At 34.2% G+C, this 23387-nt stretch overlaps 3 protein-coding genes across 9 annotated transcripts in view; 1 reads left to right on the forward strand and 2 right to left on the reverse strand.

The window, feature by feature from the left end:
- The window catches only part of NF1 (neurofibromin 1), a 257173-nt gene that overhangs the window by 186490 nt on the left and 47296 nt on the right, over positions 1-23387 (forward strand). The gene's annotated exons all lie outside the window — the stretch shown is intronic.
- On the reverse strand, positions 4270-14650 carry EVI2B (ecotropic viral integration site 2B). The gene is made up of 2 exons (XM_079130476.1): positions 14434-14650; positions 4270-6533 (listed from the first exon to the last, which is right to left on the reverse strand). Exon 2 carries the CDS (start codon positions 6503-6505, stop codon positions 5141-5143), a length of 1365 nt encoding a protein of 454 aa, XP_078986602.1. The 5' UTR covers positions 6506-6533; positions 14434-14650; the 3' UTR covers positions 4270-5140.
- EVI2A (ecotropic viral integration site 2A) lies at positions 16105-23314 on the reverse strand. The gene is made up of 2 exons (XM_079130527.1): positions 21241-23314; positions 16105-18446 (listed from the first exon to the last, which is right to left on the reverse strand). Exon 2 carries the CDS (start codon positions 18429-18431, stop codon positions 17736-17738), a length of 696 nt encoding a protein of 231 aa, XP_078986653.1. The 5' UTR covers positions 18432-18446; positions 21241-23314; the 3' UTR covers positions 16105-17735.

The raw sequence follows: 23387 nt of genomic DNA on the forward strand, positions 1-23387 counted from the left end.
GGTAAAGTGCCTCTGGGTTTAATCCCTGGTATTGAAACCAAAACAAATAAACAAAAAGTGGAAGAACTGACAAAATAGAAATCATCACATCAAAATCCAAGTGTATCAGTTTCTTCACCCATTTCCCCACTCCTTTTTTTCCCTTCAGTTCTCTAGCTGTCCTTGATTCTGGATTAATCTGTTTGCTTGTTTGGAAAAAATTAATTTGTTCTTCTGTCCCCCATATTTCCTAACAGTGTTAACATAATTGCTTGGTTACATCATCCCACAATAGTTTGAAAATAATGCCAGTACTGCTATAACTGGATTACAGACTATTGAATAAAGTTAAAGATTTCTTTATAGCTGTATTCTTAGAATATATTTCACTAATGGCATATGGTCAATTCTGTTTTTTTTTTTTTTTTTTTGTTTGTTTGGTTGGTTGGTTTTGGAGGGGGTTTGTTTTGTTTTGGTTTTGGTACTGTGGAATGAACCTAAGGGCCCTTGGGCAACTAAGCTACATACCCTGTCCTTTTTATTTTTTATTTTGAAACAGGGTCTTGATAAGGTTGGTGAGACTGGCCCCAAATTTGAAATCCTCCATTATCAGCCTCCTGAGTTGCTAGGATTTAGGCATATACCACTATGCCCAGCTTCAATTCTATGTTCTAATGCAACTTGAAATAATTATTTTCTTTATATTTCTGTATCACAAATTTGACATAAAGTTAGTGTTTTAGTCAGTTTTTTCACTGCTGTGACCAAAAGACCTGACAAAGAACATTTAGCAGAGGAAATGTTTATTTGGGGGCTTAGGGTTTCAAAGGTCTAGTCATAGAGGGCCTGAGGCGAGGTAGAACATAAGGACAGAAGAGTGTGGCAGAGGGAATGGCTCAAAATAATACAGCTGGAAGCAGAGAGAGACTCCACTAGCTAGATAGAAAATATATGCCACAAAAGCACACCCCCAGGGACCTACCTCCTCCAGCCACATCCTATCCGCCTTCAGTTATCACTGAATAGTTAATCCCTTGCAGGGGGATTAATTCTCTGATTGGGTTAAGGCTCTCATAACCCGTCATTTCATTTCTAAATTTTCTTGCATTCTCACATATGAGCTTTTGGGGGGCACCTCACATCCAAATCATATCAGGTTTGTTTTTTCTTTCATTTTTCAATTTTTAGGGAATCACTCAGGTCAAAGTTATGCAACAAGGACTATTGACAGAAATCTTGCTTCTCTGACCGCTTCATCCTGTTTTCTTCTCCTATTGGTGATTATTTTTATTAGCTTTTAGTTGTATTTTAACAACTAAATTTATTTGTATTTCTTTTTACAAACATAAATATGAATGTATGTGTATTTTATGTTTTTATCCCCCCTTATGTGAAAGGTCGCATACCATATATACTGTTATTTAACTTTTTTTTTCTTAATAATAGATTTCGAAGATCTCTTCATCTCAATACATAGGAATCTGTTTCATTCATTTCATGATGCTTGGTACTCCATTTGGGAATGTACCATCGCTTGTTCAACCATCCTCTATTGGTGAACACATCTGAGTTGCTTCCAGACTTTTACTATTACAAATAATGCCACAAGAAACTACCCTTGTACTTAAATAATTTCATGCATTTCTCAGTGATGGTTTTAAAAGGATTCTTAGAAGTAGGATTGCTGGGTAAAAGGGAAAGAATGCATTTGGAATTTTTCCTTATATTACCAGATTCCTCTCTTTAGAGGAATTTCACAATCTGACTAGCAGTATATCAGGGTGACTAGTTCAGTATAGAATAACCGTAGACTTCATTTTTGAACTTTTAGATTCATATCAAACCAATAGATTAGCAGCATGTCAGAGTAATTTTAAATGCATCTGTCTAATTATGAGGAAGGTTGTTTATCTCTGTGTGTGTGTTTGTGTGTGTGTGTGTGTGTGTGTGTGTATCTCAAGCCTTCTGTGACTATCTTTTATATATTTTGCACATTTGTGTTGTTTTGTATCCCCTCATATTTAGGACTTTTTAAAAATTTTAGATATATTAGCACTCTTGTCTTAATTTAGGTACAATTATTTTTCTAGTTTGCCATTTTTCTTTTGATTTTGTAAATAATGCTTTTAGGTTTTTGCCTTTTAAAGGTTTTATATAATTGAATTTTCCTTTTCTTTTTATTGCTTTTAGATTTTGATTCTTAGCTAGGAATGTGTCCTGCCTCCAGATTATAAAGGAATTCAGCTATATTTTCTTTTTTTTTTTTTTTGCGGTGCTGGGGATTGAACCCAGGGCCTTGTGCTTGCAAGGCAAGCACTCTACCAACTGAGCTATCTTCCCAGCCCTTTATTTTCTTGTTACATGAAAAATTTCATATTTTGTGTGAAACGTGGCTCCAATTTTTTCTTCTTTCAAATGTATGATTGTCCTAACACTATTAACTGCTGTTGATATTTGAAGTCTGTTTCTGAGCTTTGATTCGGCCCCATTGATCTGTTTGTTTAATCATATGCCAGTACTACAGTGTTTTAATTATAGTGGTGCTCAGGTATTTCGATACTTTACTTTGTTTTAGAATTAGGTAATATCAACAATTTCAGATTACTCTTACCTGATTCATTGTATCCCCACAACCTCTACCACCACCAAATAGAAAATACTTGTTTTGTGTGTGTGTATGTTTGTATTTATATTTTAGTGAATAAACTAGGTCCTCTTTGGTTCTGTATTGATGAAAAGAATGTTAGATCAGGAGCAAACTCAGTTTTTGGTACTACTTCTAAGTAAATCTCTTGCTTTCCCTGGTCCTGTTTTCTCAGCAGTTAACAAACAAAAGGAGTTGAATTAATTGGTCTTCAAACTTGTTTCTGAATCTGGTTATTGCAGACCTGGTAAGAACACCAGTGGTATATGATATGACATCCAGTCTACTTTTATTCCCGTGCCTTGTCCTTTGCTGTTTTTATGAAATAAACTCTCTCTTCTGGATCCTAGTTCTTTAACCTTTTGGCAAGGGTTTTTTTTTTTTTTTTTTTTTTTTCCCAGCATTTTCCTCTTTCCTGTATTTCCCATTAGTTTCCTTTTCTTCCTGTTAATTAAGCAAGGATTACCACTGTTTGGCTATTTAGTTTCCACTACCCTCAGTAGAGGAACACTGCATACAGTAAATACAAATTGTGCCCCCCCTCCCATCCCACCGAGTGGAAAATGTCTTTAAAAACAAAAATCCCAAGCTGCTGTCAGTAGTCTTTTCTTCCATCCTACAAAGAAAAGAAAAAAAAAAAAAAAAAAAAAAAACGCCTGTAGTATTTGAAGAAACCAAACAAAACTCTGACCAGGTCATCAACTCCTATTTTATCTAAGAGTTGATATTTCCCTATATTTCTCATCCTGTAAGCAGTCAAAAAAAAAAGGTGTTGAGAAGAACAAACATATGGAAAGAACCCTTTAGGTTAACTACCTTATATGTGAAATTTACAGGTTATGATGATTCAAGGCATGTCAGAGACTTGACCACATATAAACACATCATATCTCATTCACCACAACTAAAATACTTAAAATTCCAAAGAATATTGAGAAATTCTCAGACTCCCCATAACTGCTGGGTAAATTAGCCCTAAAAGTTAGAAAAACACACAAAAGAAACTTTTTAAATAGAAAAGAGAACTAATTCAATATGATGACAAACATGCTAATTCAGGAAACGTAAGTAGCTTGAAGAATGCTTCCTGGATAAAAAGTGTTAATGATCAGTAAGAAATGCCCTGGAATAAGGACATTGTACATAAAATTCCAAAGTCTAAAAGTCTTAGTTTTTATTAAAGATGGAACTTTATTAGTTTCTTGAACACTGGTGCTACCAATAAATACTGTACTCTTTTCTTAAAATCCCAGAACTATGAGAGATTCTCCAAGGCTAAGCTAGCAGTAAGGCTACCATATTTCATTCTAAGTGAGCCTCTCCCATTGGAGTTCATTTGGGGATAAAGAGGAAAAGTATGTGCTTGTTGGGCAAAGAAGCATTTCTGCAAACACAGGCTGGCATCTCCATAGGTTCAGGACATAACTGCTCTTCACCTTCATTTCGATAAAGATTGGACCCATCACTACTCTGATACCTCACATTTTATCAGGTACTGGATAAAAGATGAAATTCTGCATTTTAAAAAGGTTGTTTAAAAGCAACTTTCATGTCTCAAAAAGCATTGGGGATATGGTTTAGTGGTTTAAGCGCCACTGGGTTCAGTCCCTGGTACAAAAAAAAAGGAAGTTTCAGTGTACAGTGACAGAAGGTTCCTCTCTCCCTCTCTTCCTAACACTTCCTTTTGTTTGAGTTCTTAAGGTGTATGATGAAGTGACTATTTTTTTTTTTCCAGTGCTGAGAATTGAACTCATGGCTTTTGCACATGATAAGCAAGTACTCTACCACTGAGCTGCATCCCCAGCTCCAATAAGTAACTTCCTAAGTAAGCTAGTTTAAAATGTTTCGCTTTCTCAGCATGATGGGAAAATGGCTATATTTCATGGTGCATGCTCACATTTTTTTCAGGGCAAAGTCACCAAGCCAGTTCTACAGTTTGATGTTTTAATATGTTTGTTTTACTATTTCCAATAAGACCAACGAGGAAAATTTCTTTATTCTCAAACTCAGTCTTTCCTTCCCATAATATTTATTTTGGAATAAAAAAAAATAGTTGGAATATTTATATAACACTTGAGGTATTAATTTAAAACTTGGAATGTATACTTCATAACTTATGCCTTCCCATCCTAAACTTTGAAATGGAAGGATTCAACTTTATTTATTCAAGATAAGTTTATATACAGCTCTCAGGAAAAAATAAAAAGTCTGTTGAGTAATAAGAAGTATATGTCAATAGCTAGTTTCCAAAATGTTTAAGTTATTGACATATATACCATCCACATGTAAGATGTACTATACTTTAATGATAGGTACTATAGCTAATAAACACATCATTCTATCATTTTTTAAAAAAATTCCACTTATACACATAGGTTTTAAACACATTTCTGGTAGTTCCTGAATAAAAATCAAAATTGGCTACCAGTTATAATTTTATATATTTCATCACATGAGAAATAACAAAAGATAGAATCATTTAAAGATAGAAGATTGGCTAATAGCAAGTTATAATATTTATAATAATTCTGCAGGTGGTGGTGGCAGGGAATCATTAAGATCTTGATTAGAATCAGGAGAAATAGAAAACTCCTGACACTGGATCTCATTATTGGAATCGTCTTGATTTTTTATAAAATCTTCTGGTGGCAGAGGCAAGTTAAATGAATCAGGGCATGATGTATATGACTGTTTGATCTCAGAATTATGATCTTCGGAGGCTTGATTCAGACTGTTCAGAGATGGTTGGAAATTATTAGGATCATGATCAGTTGTCATTGTCATTATGGGTTTGTCAGTTTGTTTATTCTCCTGTCCCTCCAAATCAAGAAGTGAAGGTGGTAGAGGCAGATCTGCATCATCTGAAGAAGAAACAGCAGTACCAATTGTTGACCCATCAGCACTGTCCTCTGACGTACCATTTACTTGATCTTTTATTTTCTCTGTTTTGGAGTTGTTGACATCTTCAATGTTTTCACTTGATTCAAACAACTTAATTTCTAAGTCATCTGCTAAAAGTGTGCTTTTGCTTGGTTTCCAGTTCATAAGTGAAACAGTTGATGTACGTTTTGTAGATACTTCATTTTCCCTAATGTTATCCATACATACGTCAGGGGTTTCTCCATCAGCAAATGGAGACCTGCCTGCCCAGTTTCCATCATTTAAAACTGGTTTTCTCAAGCATTTCCATAGGACAATTATGATTATAACCACCAACATACAAGTCAGAATTGTACTGATTAATATAGCAGCTATTGAATTATAATTGACTTTATTTGAAATTCTTTTGTTAGTGGTAGTTTCTAAAATGAACACTGGTGTAATCCTTGGTAAATTTTTGACAGTTGGTGTTGCCTGTATGGACAGATTACCAACAGTTGGTAGCACTGATTTTCCAGAAGATGTGTCTACGGGTAATGACGGTTGTTGAGTGGTGGGGTAGGAAAGTGATGGTGTTGGTGATTGTCTGGTGGAAGTGTGGGCAGAAGGTGGTGGTTGTCTGGCAGAGGTCAACACAGCTAGTGCTATTCGTGAGAATGAAGTGCTGGCTACTGCTATTGGTTGTCTGGTGATGTTATAGGCAAGTGGTCCAGCAGGAGTATGTGCTATTGGTTTTCCAGAAGGGACATGAAGAGCTGGTGTTGGTTGTCCAGCAGTGACTTTGACAGGTGATATTGATTGTCCAGAAGAAATGTTGAATTGTTTTGGTTGATCCGAAGGAGTCCCTCTTGTGTTTTGAAAATTAGCTGAGATATATGGCATTGATGATGTAAGTAAAGTAGATTGTAATTGCTTTTCTGTTTTACTTGCCTCTGTCTCTGAGAAAAATGTGTTGTTCAGGTATCCAAAAACCAAAATTAGGATGAAATACTTGGAATCCATTTGAGATCGGTTTCCTCTTTATCAGTGACTTTATAATTAAAAAAGAAGAAGAAGAAGAAGAAAGACAATTAGGTATCATTTGGTGTCTAAGTTATCTAGTTACATTTGACTTTACATTATAATACCTGGCGTAAAGCAGATGGGCACTCAATTAATATTTATTATTCTAATTTTACTTGACAAACTGTGGGCTAGTGTAAATAGCCCTTGAATATACTCCAACTTATCATACAGCATTTAGACCTCCAGGGCAGTGATCTCTCTTTTTTTCTTTGGAATGGAGGTCTCACTATGTTGCCCATACTAGACTTGAACTCACAGTTCTTCAGCCTCAACCTCCCTGGGATTTTAGGTGTGCACTACCATTCTCAGCTCCTTTAATCCTGGTATAAGATCTGTATTTGCCCCTGAAGCCCCTCTAGCTTTCTTACATTATACTCCTTCATCTCATATCATACTTCTCAAGTGCATAGACTCATTATGCTGGGTCCAAGTGCTCTTTCCTTTTTTTCACCCTCTATTAATAGAAATGTGTTGATTCTGCTGCCTTGAAGAACACTCTTGAGGGGCTAGGGTTGTGGCTCAGTGGTGGAGCACTTGCCTAGCATGTGTGAGGCACTGGGTTCAGTTCTCAGCACCACATATAAATAAATGAATAAAATAAAGGTCAATCAACATCTAAAATTTATATGTATAAAAACTATTGACCTTCTGCTACCTTATTCTGATTATCTTAATTGTCCTACATTTGCCACTACTGACTATTCCTTCACTAATATTTGAATAGCTGTTTGAAATAGTCTTCCTTCCTTTTTTAAATTTACAAAAAATTCTTTTAGTTGTTGATGAACCTTTATTTATTTATTTTTTTGTATGCGGTGCTGAGAATCGAACCCCATGCCTCCCACATGCAAGGCAAGTGCTCTACACTGAGCCACAACCCTAGCCCTCTTCCTTCCTTTTATGTCACTTTCATTAGCTCTTCTTTTTCTCCTGTCTCCTAAATGTAGATACTTGATATTCACATCTCATCCTTATCTACTTTTCTTTATTCCTGATTTTATAAGATTTCAAATCTTATCTTTATGTCATAACCCTCAAACCTGTGAACATTCCATTGTATGTATTACATTCTCAGCAAATTGAACATATTTAAAATGTAATTCATCTTTATTTCAATGCTGTTGCAGAGAACTCTCACATACTCCTTTTTTTTTTTTTTTTTCCCTTTTGGTGGGGGGTGGATACCATGGATTGAACCCAGTGAGGTTTAAATACTGAGCCACATCCCCAGCCCTTTTTTATATTGTATTTAGAGACAGAGTCTCACTGAGTTTCTTAGGGCCTCAATAAATTGCTGAGGCTGGCTTTGAAGTCATGATCCTCCTGCCTAAGCCTCCTGAGCCACTGGGATTACATGCATGCACAAAATCTTTTTTTTTTTGGTTAATCATATTACTAAGGTTCTTATCAGCTAAGTTCATTGTATTAGTTAGTAATTTTTGTGGCATCCTCAGTGTCTAGCATGCATCCTTATGTTAAGAATTCCATTTTTGGGCTGGGGCTATGATAGAGCATTTGGCTATCATGCATGAAGCACTGGGTTTGATCCCCAGCACCACATAAAAAACTAAATAAAAACAAAGGTATGGTATCCATCTACAACTAAAAAAAAACCTTTTTTTTAAAATTCATATTTTTAAAAGAAGATCCAACTCAGAGTCATAGGCTCAGTATCCTAAAGAGTTCTCCAAACCTGGTTAAGTCAGTCTTCTCCATGTTGTCAAATAAGCCTGCTGCTATTTTCATTTGTGTATAACAAAACACCATATTAGTGTCAGGTCCTGTTCTAGGTTTAGGATATTTTTAAAAAGAAGTTGCCGGGCACAGTAATGCATGTCTGTAATCCCGCCAGCTCAGGAGACTGAGGCAGGAGGATGGCAAGTTCACAGCCAGCCTCAGCAACTTATCGATACCCTAAGCAACTGAGCAAGATACTGTCTCTCATTAAAGTATAAAAAAAGGGTTGGGGATGTGGCTCAGTGGATTAACCCACCTCTGAGTTCAATCCCCAGTACAAAAAAAAAAAAAAATCCCTGCCTTTCAGGTGTTCCAGATTCTTTTCTTGTGGTAGCCAAACAGGTAAAAAAATAATGACAGTAATTTAACAAATTTTCTCACAAAACTATTTAGGAATTGCACAGAGGAACTAATTTAGTCTGGGAGGGCTTCAGGAAGGTTTCCCTGAGGAGTAAAACTGGAATTGAATCATAAAAGACCTGTGAGAACTAATTAAGCAAGTATGTATTCCACCCAGGAAGAATATAGGGGCATGGGAAAAGAAGGCACATGTGTAAATTTGGCAGGTAGAGCCTTTTGTGAGAGATGGTAACACTAAAACTTTAAGAATTAAGTTCCAGTTCTATCTCTGCCTCCTAACTTCATATCTAACCATGAGCACTAGTTACTTAATCTGTCCTGTTGTCAGTTGCCTTATCTCTAGAGTAAGAAGCAAAATAGGAAAACACCTTCCAGATCTGAGTATAATCATCAAACACAATGGTAACTATCAGCTATTTCTTAACCTTCAGGAAAGGAAAATTTCAGTGTTAGATCCTGATATACATAATAAGAAATTATTTTTTCTGTGATTCATAGCAAGTCTTTCTAAGAGAGACTTGATGCTGTTTCAAGGTACAGTGAAAGACTTTGAAAGCAGCCTTTTCATCATACTTGAGTAGTTTTCATTGTTTATCCTTCCACCAACTGATGTGCAGTGATGATAAATGACCCTATTTTAGAAGAAAAGACCTAAAATTTTTTCCCCATTTTGTCTTTCCTTTTATATTCTCTCTCTGTCTCTCTCTCTTTAATGCTTCAAGCCTAAATTTTAAAATGGTTCTTTCACCTCTCCTGCCCACTACTGATGAATTGCTCTTAAAAGCATTCAGAATCAGGTTACTACTCCTTTGCTTGGGGGTTCCCCATTTCTGTCAAGATAAAACTTCTAAACTGAGTTCTCTTCCTTACATACTTTGTAAACACATACCTTTCTCTCTAAACAAACACTGTAATTATGCTGTTTTTTACCCTGTTAGAATGTGTTTTCTCTTTCCCCCTTCAGACTGCATATCTGAACCTGTCTTCATCTTGCAGACTTCAGTTTAAATTCCCCTTCTTGAACCAAGTTCTCTGTGACTGACCACAGACCAAAGAGATCAACCATTCCTTGAATCTACCCAGTTCTTACTGTATAGTTCTTTAGATAATTCTTCATGTGTTTACCTCACTCATACTTCTAATTTCTCAAGTAATTGTGTTTTTTTTTTATTACTTAGCTTCTCATGTTTTGTTTTTATTATTTGCTCAAACAAGATTATAAAGAACTTTGAAGAAGGCAGAATGAAACAAAAAAGAAAAATACTTATCTAGAATAACTGTGTTGTACCATTCCTGGTGTTTTACATATTTATTTTACTTAATCTTTAAATGGCTTTATGAGGAATGGCTCTTGATATACAAAAAAAAAAAGAGATTCAAGTGAGTTAAGCAGTTTGCTGAGTGTTATATCACTATTAATGACTGGGAATTTGTGCCCAGGACCATCTGATTCCAAAGGTTTTCTATTTTTCTTTTCTTCTTTCCTTCCTTCCTTTCACAAATTCAGTATACTTTATTTTCTTGGCATCCTGACATTATGCTCTTAGTTTTTTTTTTTTTTTTATTGCTTTATTGTTCAAAGCTTATATTCTTTCTAATGCCCTACACTGTCTTGTGTTTTTGTATTTTGATTCCTATGCAGCATAATACCTTATACATTAGGAGTTCTGGAAACATGTAACCTATATTGGACTTCTTGGTTCCTTTCCATTTCACTTTTTCTGAAGACTTCTATTAGGCTGGGCATGGTAGCACATGCCTGTAATCCCTGTGACTTGAGAGGCTAAGGTAGGAGGGTTGCAAGTTTGAGGCCAACCTCAGCAATTTAGCAAGACTTTCAGCAATTTAGTGAGGCCCTGCCTCAAAATTAAAAAAAAAAAAAAAATTAAAAATTAAAAGGGCTGGAAATGTAGCTATGTGGTAAAGTGCCCCTGGGTTTAGTCCCCAGTACTCAAAAACAAAACAAAACAAAAAACTGCTACCAGAATATAACAGAGAAGGTTTAACTATTAAGTCAGTAAATTCTGTTTTTTGTCCATTTTAGAAAATGTTTAAAAGGGAAAAATTTGAAACTTAGCACAGACTTTAGGATTTGAGTCATCTCTAGAAGATTATCATCCATGCAATTCCAACCTGCTGTTCTTACAGACTCAAAGAAAAGTTTATTAGAAAATGTTGTTCCTTGGGGTTTCATTTTTTAAATTTTTCTAGAAAATGTTTTCCAAAGGAACAGAACATATAGGCCATGAGTTGTCTTCAGCCAGAAATATTTCCTCCTTTGTGACTTTGCTTAAAATAAAGCAACCATATGGTTCCTCTTTTTAGTTAGCTGAAAAAGGCAGTAGAGGAGGAAAGAGCCCAAACAGGAACATAAATAAACTCAGTGGAGTTTGTAAGATCAATTGTGGTAGGATCATATCCTCTTATATCAATAGGAAGTTAGTAGAACCCAGTGTGACATTTTCACTTGTCATTTAAGGGTTACAGCAATATTAAAACCAAATTCCATTTTTTACATCTCCTTCCACTTTTTCCCACTCCTTAGTTTATTTTTCACCCTTCTAGGATGAGAGTACTGGAGTCTGTTAGAACCCTACTACAACGATTTAGAATAGTCCAGAGGAGTAAGACTTAAAAGAAGACTAAGTAGACTGGTGAAAAAAATGGATTTTTTTCAAGATGTAATAAAAGTAGTGTTGTGAGTACAGAAAATTATTTAACATACATGCTTTTAGTATGTAGGTGGTATGTATGTGAAGTGCATTGTTTCTGCAGGGGAAGAAGGTAGTAGAAAGAACAATAGGGGGCCAGAGAAATTAAAAAGAAAATTTAGAAGAAGATGAAAAGAGGATGCAAAGAAATACAAATAATGAGAAAAATGAAACAAAAATTACAGGAAGCAGCAAAGAAAAGTTAGTAAACAACTAAAAAAATATTGGTTATGTAATTAGCAAGAAGTTATCAAAGAAGTGAATTAAATGAACTTGGAGGAGAAGATTGAAAGAAGCAACTACAAAGTGCTATTCCCTGTCACTGGTCTGTTTGTGGGTACAGGAACCAGCAAAAAGGAGCTGTCTGTCCAAGATAGAGGACTTTAATGAATCATTCTCTCGGGCTCACTTAGGTTTCATTTCACACTCTCCTGTCTGCTTAAGGATCTTTAGGGTTTCCCCCCCACACACACACTATCCAGATATATACCTGCTAATTACTTCCAAGAACCTGTGCCCATTCTGTGTAGGATTTTTTCTAGAAATCTCCTGCTTAGGAAAATCTTAAATTTGTCATCTTCATGTGAAAGTATTTATTCATTATTTTAGTCTGGCATTTTGAGGTTTAAATCAGTAAGCATGTTAAAGGCAGTTATAGTGAAACAGGAACCCCATGTATTAGATACATTCTTGTGACTATAATGCACAAGTACATAAAGGGTCCAATATTTGAAATTGATGATGTTAAGTTGGATATGATAAGAGAAATTGTCTTTTACCTGGGCACGGCGATGCACACCTGTAATCCCAGCATCTTGGGAGACTGAGGCAGGAGGATGGCAAGTTCAAAGCCAGCCTCAGCAAAAGTGAGGCACCAAGCAAGTCAGTGAGACCCTGCCTCTAAATAAAATACAAAATAGGGCTGGGGATGTGGCTCAGGGGTTGAGTGCCCCTGAGTTCAATCCACAGTACCCCCCACGAAAAAAAAAAAAGAAAGAAAGAAATACTCTTTTAAAGGGAATCAAGATTTGGAGAACATATCCTAGGCAAAAAGGCAAGGGTAGATGGCTATATCAAAAATCATATCTTGGGCTGAGGTTGTGGTTCAGTGGTAGAGCACTTGCCTGGCACATGTGAGGCACTGGATTCGATCCTCAGCACCACATAAGGTTAAATAAATAAAATATAGGTATTGTGTCCATCTACAACTAAGAAGATATTTTTTAAAAATTGTATCTGTATTCCAGTTGCTTTGATATAATAAAAGTTAATAGTTCAAATATATTTGATTCAAATTTAGTAGTAGTAGTATTTCCAACTAGAGAAGTTTTAAAACCATAAAAGGAAGAAAAGAGTAATTCTGTATCTTAAGGAAGAGCAGAAAATAAAATTGATCTTGAATTACAGAAGATAGTATTTGAGGGCCATGTTTTATCATTAGTAATAAGTATCATTTACAGAGCACCCATAAAATGCTAGGACCATTCTATTTTAATGAGCCAGAGGGGAGTATTTTCAGCTTATAGAGAAGTTATATATATAGGCAAAGTGTCACAGCTCTAAGTAGTGGCACTAATAAACCATGTCAATGTGTACCAGAGCCCTTTCCTTCTATTACATGCTGTGCAGCCTTTCATAGCAAAATTATAAATGTTTTATGAAGGAAAAAGATATAAGCTCTCTGGGAATCGATATGTAAGCAACTGTTGGAGACAGGCTTGCATAAAGAGTAGGAAAAGAACTACAAGAAAACCCATTTTAGTCCTGCAAGTCTATGGAAACAGCAATGGTAGTTTTGAATGGTCATCCTATCAGTCATCCTATTTAGTAAGTTTACTAAAATCTGTGGTGCTTTCTTAAAGATTAGTTATTGAAAGGTATTAGATATATTATTCAAACTTACTCAGAATTGACAATTTACTTCTAAGTAGAATTATGTAGGAATTAGTTGAAAAACAGATGCTTTTAAGCATTGAATTAGGGACTACTCCTTTTTTTAGGCAAGTCTTTAAAAATTTTTTTCTTTTTCTAGCTTCTGTAATAGTTGCTTAGAAGAAATCCAAAGTGTATTACTATAAGAGAAAGTGTTTATGAAATGTTGAAATAGGATATAACCCCTGTGAATTTATTATTCCTTGAAATTGCAGATTTGTGTAACTTCTTACAATTCTTATTTAGAGGACAAATTACTTTGTAATTGCCCAGTTTACTCACAATGTAAACATCTTTTGTATGCATTAACAATTTTCTGTTGTTTATTTTTTTTCTGTATCTTATACTCTTTATTAATAAAGTCTCAAATAAGAATATGTGACATAAACATGCAGATGATATAAATATATGCATACATATTTTATCAGAGCATTTTTGTCTTAGGGAGCTTTTAAAATGAATTATAGTATTTTCATTATTACTTGAAGAGAAAATTCTATTTCTATAAAAAATGGTAATCGAGTACATCTTTCTTTTTACTTCTTTTTAAATTAAATGAAGGTGACCATTCTTATTATGCAATCTAAAGAGGATTAAAAAATAAAAATAATTTAAATCTATAGATTATATTATGGATAGGAAAATTTTGTAGAAATCAAATTAGAATATTATGTTTATATGTGTGTGTGATCCTGGGGATCAAAGCCAGGACTTTATGTTAGATAGTCACTGAACTACTGATCTACATCCCCAGCCCCTAGAGTTTTTAACATTATTTTGGTCATAGCTCATAGAATCTAGTTTTATTTGTCACCCTTAGATTTATCTTCCATGGCTATATTTATTTCTTTTCATTACAAAACTAAGGTTGACAAACATTTTGATTAAGTCAAAGTCAAAGGACTTGTAATTATAAAAACCTAGATGAAAAATCTTTCTCCAAGGCAAGCTCAATACTTGAGTGTTTTTTAATTCCATTCAGTAAACCCACAAAAATCTATTACAGACATCTATAAACTATAGAGTTGAATTGAAGTTTTACATACTAGTGATATCTTAGTTTTTTTTTTTTTAATTGTATAAAGCAAAGATAAAAGCAAATCGCCCATGTAAGAATTTTCTTACCTGTTAACTTCTTTTGTAGAGTGCTAAATTGTTGTTCTAATAGGACATGTTGGTGATTTGGCCAAGAAAGCAAAAGGGGTGGTTCACCTCAGATTAAAAATGGTCCTCTAGCCACTAAAATGGTTTCTGCAAAACAGAGGAAGTTTATCAGTAGCTCTTGCCGGAAGTGCAGTAAACCTCAAAATGACTAAGAAATGTACTAGTGTAACAGAACTTATTTTGAAACACAATTTGGAGCTATATGATTTGAATTCTTTTAATTAATGTTTTTAAGTAAACATTTGAGATGCTCTAGTAATGTAGTTATATAATTTAAATACTTAGAGTAGAGCCCTGAAGAGAAAATTATATATTCTAAAGAAAAGCTGCCAGATGGGTATTACCCATAGTTAGATTCTTCTAGTAAGAAGTAAGTATGTTGTGTTCTATTTACCTATATGACCTAGGGAAGTCATTGTACTTTTGAGTAAACATTTTCTCCTCTGAACGAATATTTCTCATACTGGGGTATTGTGAAGATTAAATAACATTTATAAATGCTTCACACACAGTAGATAACTGTGACTGGTAATGTTATTTCCTCATTCATAATATAGGCAAAAGAAAGCCCAAGTAAGAGAGTAAATTATTCTCACCAAATGCTTTATTTTATTTTTTGCTGTGCTAGGGATTGAACTCAGGGACTCGTGAGTGATGGGCAAGTGCTCTACCACTAAGCTACATCTCCCGTACCATGTACTTTTTAAAATAAGAAATTAAGTAGGCAAAATATAATGAAAAATCTGCCTGAATGAAAATTTCTTTGGGCAAGCTACCTTCTTGTGTCTTCTTCATCTGAAAAATGGAGATTGTAATCCCTGATTTACTATGAGATTAAATAAATGTATGAGTGCCTTGCATAGCATGTATTATAGTAGGTAGGTCAATATCAACTCGTGTACTACTTCCCCGATCACTTAGAAGAACACAGATTATTATGACCTAGTTTAAGGTACTTACAACTTCATTCAAAAAGAGTAGCATAACAAAATTAAAATGTTACATATTTTTGCCTCACTATTTTAAAAATCCCTGAATTAAACTGGTGAACCATAATATGTAGGGGTAGAAAATGAAAGTATTTTTGTTCAAAAATTACTTAAAAAATTTGAAGTGAAAGAGATCTTACCTACCATCTTTAAGTGTCTGTCAGGTTTGGAAAGGAATTCCTTCTGTTTATTCATGAACTATCATTGAATGATATCATTCTGAGGATGTGTGTTTAATAGCTAAGGCAGTGAATGATCAATTTTAAATATTCCTGAAGTATATAAAAGCTTTCTGCTCTTTGAGAAAACATTTGACCAGTATGTTGAATATGAAAGAAGTTTCCTAGTTAATTTTTTATTTTTGTAGATACTGTTTTGCTTTAATTTCCTCTGACAGGTATTTATTTAAGACACTTGATTCAAGGAGAACTTTGTGTTATCTCATGTGTTCTGGTGTTCAGTTTCAGACATTTAATGTGCATAAAATGGGAGTGCTGCCCAGAGTCATTTCTAAGCTGGGACATTTTATCACTCAAAAGATAACATGATATCACAGCATTGGCTTTTCTCATATATTTCTTTTTACTTTGACATTTAGCTTTATCTGGAATGATACAATTATGATTTACTGTTTAGGGGATAGTTTCTTTTTTTACAAATTGATAATAAAATTGATGCTTCCCCCCACCTCATTTTAAGATATAGCTTAGATGTTCAAGGTCATAGAACTTGTAAAAAGTGAATTTGATGGCCAAAAGTAGTACCAACTAGGGAGTTCCATAAAAACTACCAGTTCCTAGAACTTACCCCATTCTAATTGAATCAGAAGGTGTACAAAAGAATTAGGTCTTGTTGTTTTTTAAAAACTCTTTGTGTGGTTCTGATTGGTAGCCAAGGTGAGAATCTCATCAAGAAGGGAGATTAAAATGATGGTCACATTTGAAAAAATACATAAAATCTTTTCCTAAATGACTAGCATATTACACAAAGTAATATGGAATGCTCACTAAGGGATGAGATTTTTTAAAAACATTACAGCCCAGTCTCTAATTAATATGTCCTCTGTCAGTTTCAACAGATATTAAAAAGTTTTTCAAACCAACTTTTATAATATATTTAATTGAAAATGGAAATCTTGACTTGAATGTAAGTCATGGTTTTACTTGAAGCCAATTTCTTCAAAGGTTAAGCAATTACCTAAAATATCCTGTTTTCCAACCTGAAAATATTATATAGTGAAAAATAAAATTGTTTTTTTATTAAGCCACTTCACATTCTTGAAGTACAAAAATTAATTTTTTTTTGCAGTACTGGGCATCAAACCCAAGAGCATTCTACCCTGAGCTATATCCCCAGCCTATTTTATTAATTTTGAGACAGTTCATTAAATTACCCCAGCTGATCTTGAATTGCAATCCTCCTGTCTTAGTCTGTTGAGTAGCTGGAATTGTAGGCATGCACCATCATGCCCAGCCCAAATATTAATATTAATACTCCATCAAGCAGTATTTATAAAAAGATGAATGTTACTCTTAAACAGAAAGATATACTTTATCTTAGCCTTCTGATGTGACTATAACTCTTATCTGCTTTAGTTGTGCTGTACTTCTCATTGACCTTTACAATGTGTTCTAAGACAAAATGCAAATATATGTGGTCAGTTTTCTTCTAATGAGTTTTATTATACAAAACTAAGTTTTAATTTAATATTTATAGTAAAAAAAATGCTCTTTCTTATGCGTACCATATGTAAAGATGAAAGCATGTAACCTAAAATTAATTGTTGTTGACTTAGGAGCTGATATGGATTCTGTCACATCCAGCAAAGGTACCATTATGTTATGCAGTTCAAATCTACACATTAGTAATTTGACTTCTGTTAGATATTGAAGTATATATTTGACTCTAAGGACATACTAAAACTACTTCAGAGTTCAGTCACATTCAAACAAAGATTATCTAACTACTATTGCTGAATAGAGAATATTTAATTATCCTTTCTTTTTCTCCACTATAGTTTTAAAACCTTACCCAAATGCTTGGTGGTTTATTTTCTTTTTAAAAATATTCAGTGTCAAACAGTATCACACAGTTTCAGTAATTAAGTAAGCAGTTATAATCTCCCTTTCTCATGTGTCTAATGCTAAATTACATGTCATTATTTTAGATCATCTGTCCAACACTTTGGCATTAAATACCAAACTGACTTCCTTTTTTATTCCATAACCTTTCTCATCTCTACTTTGCAGTCATTTTTCTTCTCTAAAGCATCTGTTAGTAACTTTTTGTTACTTCTTCATCTTTTCTCTCCCTTGTAGCTGTGAGCATTCCAGTAGATTGCATCATGAGGTTGGGCCCTGTGAGCTGCTTTGCTCTTTTCCAAGTGTCTGATTCAGCAGGCCATAGTCCACTGCTTGCCAGAAAGTCACCATTGCTTCTAGGCTGACGCTTGCCTGCTTGTTTTGATCGTCTGAGAGATGAAACTTTGTTTGCCAGAACTACAGTTGATAGAAATAGAAGGGTACAGATAAGAAAAAGCACTGCAATTATAATTAAGCAAATAAGCATAGTCATGTTGTTGTTTTCCTCACAGACATCCTTTTTAAAAATTTCACCATGACTTTTGCTTGTGTTTTCAATGTTTTCTGCTGTTGGAGAACTCTTCCCGGCAACAGAAGGCTTATAGAGCTCCTGCTCAGATTTAGGAGATAAAGATATGATGTTATATGATGTTGCTCTTTCAGGCTTGTTTGTAGAATTGATTTTGTAATCCACTTCAGGAGTCAAAGGGATTGTGTCAGTGTTTTCATTTTGGTATCTGCCTGTGGTGTTTTGAATAACTGAATCCCAGGCAGTAGTATTGTTAGCCCACAGATGCGTATAATTTGCTTTTGTTCCAGAAGACAAAAGAAAAGTTGTCATCATCAGAAAGGCAAGACGCAGGTAATGTCCTGTGTGTTCCATTTCCATGAGTATACTGGTGATCTGTTGGGACATCAATACCATTTGTTAATTTGTGAATAATAGTTCCTTAGTTTTGGTGACTGTTGTTAAAAGACAAACAGTTCAATTGTTAAAAGTAAACTACCAGCTTATGCTTTTAACATTTGCTATTGAATTCCTTCTCAACTGAATTTTCTTAGATTATGTATAAAGAAGCATTTTAATGTCTACTGTACTTTTAGATGCATAAACTAGCATTACAAATATTTTTGATCATTTTTAAATGAATACTGTGACTTTTCATATTTTTTCCCTTTTAAACTTGCTAGACTTCAGCTTTGAGTTAGATACTTCTGCTTCTACTTTTTTGATTCCTCATTTTAAAAAGAAAACCATTTAAGGATCATTCTTGCTAAAACTCCCCACCCTCCAACTAAAATGTGACCTATCTTTGTAGTAAAGAAGAATTTGGCCTTTAAAATTTTGTTTTACTTATGAAAACAAAAGGCAAGGTTTTTTGTTTTGTTTGTTTTGTTTTGTTGTGTGGTGTTTTAGAGGGGAGGGTGAGAAATTGATAGAAATTAAAAGAAAATGGACTACAAATAGGAATTCAAGGTGTTTTTTGTTTTTCTTTGTGCAGTGCTTATCTTGATGCTTAGAATAAAGAGGTACTTAGAAATTTTTTCCCAGTATTTACAAAAGCAATGAAGGTGATGATCCTCTGTTTTTACCTATATATCCCCTAACTTAATGTGACTTTGTTTACTGGTACTAGGGATTGAATCCAGTGTTGTACACATGCTAGGCAAGTGCCCTACCATTGAATTACATCCCCAGTTCCTTATTGCAACTCTCTTGCAATAAGCAAGGGCATACTTGTTTTCTCAACCTTAAAGTCTGGTATAACAAGAAGAAAGAAAGGAGAAAAAAAGATTTCTTCTGAATAATCTCAGTAGTTCAACAGAAGTTGACTCTTTTCCACCATTTTGTAACTCGTATTCTTTTCTGATTTTGGCATAATTCTAAAAACAAAATTGTATGATAAAATGGGAAGGAATGTATCATCAGGATCCTAGAGACTTAGAATGAAGTGACAGATTGTAAGCATCCAACATATAATTGAAGCACCTGAGATTCAATGCCTGGGGGTGTAGCTCTGGTAGAGCACTTCTAATAGTTAAGACCTTAAATTTAATTCCCAACACCAAAAAAATAATAATAATAAATTGAGATTCAGTGGCTCAGAGCTTCCTAGAAGTTTATATAATAAGGGGACATGTTTTGTTCTTATTATCCACGATATGATTACAGAGATTTAAGTAGAACTGCCTTATCTGGTCCAGGTACTACTAACCTAGCAGAAAATCTAACCATTAATGAGGTATCTCTTTTGTAATAGTATGCCACTTTGTCCTGAACTATATTTGTGAGTATATTTTGTTGTAAGCATTTATTCAAGGAAACTAAAAGCAAAAACTAGATTGTTCTGAGACGTACTAAATGTAATTGTCTGGTTAAGAACCTTGTGTAATAAGGCTGGGGATGTAGCTCAATGGTAGAGAACTGGTCTTGGCATGTGAGGTCCTAGGTTTGATTTCCAGCACTGGGGGGAAGGGGGTGAAAGAATCCTGTATATTTTTTATAAATTATTTTTAAACTCGAATGTGCATTAGTCTTTTTTTTTTTTTTTTTTTTTTTCTAATGCAGATTCTAATTCAGCAGGTCTAGGATGGTGCCTGAGACTCTATATCTCTAACTCACTCCCAAAGGACACAGATGCTACTCCACTAGTCATGCTTTTGAGCATTAATGTTTTATAAGTAGTAACTTTAATGTCATTAGATAACATTTGTATAGTATTGAAATACAGAAATGGAGAATAACAAATCTGATATGTTGAATTACATAAATAAAAATAGCATAAAATAAGCAAGGTTAATTTGGAAACTAACCTGAAGAAATATTTCATATTGATAGTAGAGAGGGAAAAAAAACTTTACTAAATACTCTAGGATCAAGATTACTTTTTGGATCATGATATTTAATAGACAGTTAAAGATGCAGTGCACTGACTATATTACTGTTCAGCTTCAGTTTAAAGTTAAATGAATACTTTGATTCTTTCCCAAAAAAGAAATATTTTAAATTGAGTTAGCAAGTAGTTTCCATCTTTTTATACTAGACTGGACTTCTGCATTAGATTCTAAAATGATTTAAAGTAAATTATTCTTGTTACATTAGTCCATAACAATGTAGCATGCTTCATAGTATTTGTACACATTTTAGCAGTGCTTACCACCAGACAGATAATAGGCCTGCTGTTGATTGTCTTTCTTCAGCCAGATGTACTGCCATGCCCAAATAAACAAACCGATGACAAAGTGAGACTTTATTTTACCCTTACAAATGCCTGAGAATTGAGGACTGTTTCTACTCTCTAATTTATTCCATATAGTCAAGGTTGTTTTACCAAATCATTTTTTATCTCTGGTTATTTTCATTAAACTTTATAAAATGCCTAAGCAGCAATAATGAGAATTGCTTTTTAAACTTTTTTTTTTTAATAACAAGTCTTTTCAATTCACTCATGGGGTCCAGAACCAGATCCTTCCTAATCTTAATTTAAAACTTCATGTTAACAATTGTCTTTGCATTTCTTTTTATAATATTTAAATGATTTTACATAATAGAACAGAAAAAAACAGCAAACGTTTTCAGTCACTTATGATTCTACTTTGTTAGTGAGATTCTTACTCTTTGAAAGCACTTCCTCAAATACTAATCTGAACAAAGTTGTAAGTGAGAAGTCATAATAAAAACCATACATATGACCTACCTTACAAAATGCTTGGTCAAATCTGATTATAACGTGATTTTAATAAACCACTTCTTTTCTTGTCTTCTTTTCTTATTTAAAGTAGAATAGACTTGGAGAATACAAAACTTAAGTAAATCTGCAGTTAAAAAAAAAAAAAAAGGATATGTACAGCTAGCTTTCCACTTTTAAAACCAAACCACAGATGACACATTTCCTTTCTGCTGCAACTCAAGCAACATGTCACAGAGGGAAAAAGAAAAAAGAAAAAAACCTCCAACTTGTCTAGCTGGCCAGTAGTATAACAGGAAGCTTTGTGGAACAAATCCCGCCCCTAGAACAGGGAGGGTTTTCCACGTATTGCCTTTGGCTCTTTTGCTCATTATATATGCCTACTATATGCTTTTCAGTGATGTTAATAATATTCAATAGAATTTATAAGATGGCTTTTTTTGTGGGGAACAGGGACACTAGGGACTGAACTCAGTGGCACTTAATCACTGAGCCACATTCTCAGCCTTTTTTTAACTTTTATTTCGAGATAGAGTCTCACTAAGTTGCTAAGGTTGGCCTTGAACTTGTGATCCTCCTGCATTGCTGGGAGTACAGGTGTGCACCATCAAATCTGTCTTCTCCAAATTTTTTATTTATATACCACAGACAGGTTTAAAAACCTGAGTTTAGAGTCTTTGGTATTTTTTAGATTATAGAAACAATGATACACATATTCAACATTCCAAATTTGGAACTGTAACAATGATTTAAGAAAATATCTAATAAACGTAGATTATGTGGGACAGAAAATGCCTTTGTGTGATATAGTATGTATGTACACATGTACATTCTCCTCACATGTCCTGTCACCACCTCAAATTTAACAAGTCTAAAATGGTCTTTATTTTTTCTGCAAGTGTTGTTGCCCTTTTCATGCTCTCCTAGTTTCTATTCTTGATAGTGACATACTTTGTAATCTCAGAGTCTTGGTAAACAGCAAGTCTGTCTTGTGTTCTTTGTTTCAGTCCTGATCAGACTTTGGATCATGTTGGTCCTTTCTTCATTTTCTTAAATTGATTTCTTCTTTGCTATTTTTATTGTCACTGTAGTATTTTAGGTACTTATTAGCCATATCTACATTATTACTATCCTTTTTGCTAGCCCCAACTTCTTCATATGTCCTATATATAACTCTGGTCATATCATTCCTTTCTTAATTAAAAAAAAGTTGAATAATTCCCTGATATTTTCAATATTGATTCAGAAATGTTTGTGCATATAAAGATCAGAGAAGAAGATTGTTTATTCATATTTAGTGGACCTGGGCATTTTATCAAGCACCCCAGTTGATTCTGATGGCAGTAGTCAACGTAGCTCACTTAATACCATTAGCCCTAAGGTAATATAGGTTGTTTGGATTTGAAATTCCAGTACCATGTTTGTTAGGTCTTTCTCTCCATGCTACTCATATTAATTAGTATTCTTTTGGTTTTAAGCAATGTATGACCTTATATGGCTTAATCAAAAATTAGTATTTTTTTGGCTCACACAGCTGAAGAGTTCAGGGATAAATTTGACCTCAGAGGAGACTTTATCTAGGACTCAAATGATGTGGTCAAGGCCCCAGTTTTTGTTTCTCACCTAATTCTCTTCATTTTTAGACAGGTTTTTCCTCTATAACCTCACATATGAGCTAGAAGCTCCCTGGGGTATATGTTTTAGAAAAAGACCTCAAATCCAAACATTTTAAGTCAGTCCCTGAATTGGGCCTCTGGCCTTGTTGTCCTGATTTGAGTCATGTGTTCATTGCTGGACTAGTCTCTAGTTGAGATGAAATAAATGGATTGAATAAAGTATATCACATTTCACTCCAGACCCCCAGGTAGGTCATTCCTACCCACACTTTTTACCTGAGAAATTTGGTGGACCCAGAAGCAACAAGCCAGTGACCACTGTCTTCCTCCTTTCTTGACTAACGGGCAAAATATTATTCAAAATATTTGAACTGGAAATTTGTCTCTTTACTTTTACTTTAGCCTTGTTGGTAAAACAACTGACTTAAAATATATATCTAGACTTCGAATAATGGTTTTCTGTTACTGTTGTCTGTAGAAAACTAATCCAGAATAAAGAAAATAGATTAGTAGCATCTGTATATTTATTCAAAACTTTAA

Source organism: Sciurus vulgaris (genome assembly GCF_902686455.1).
Source record: "Sciurus vulgaris genome assembly, chromosome: 3".
Lineage (NCBI taxonomy): Eukaryota > Metazoa > Chordata > Mammalia > Rodentia > Sciuridae > Sciurus > Sciurus vulgaris.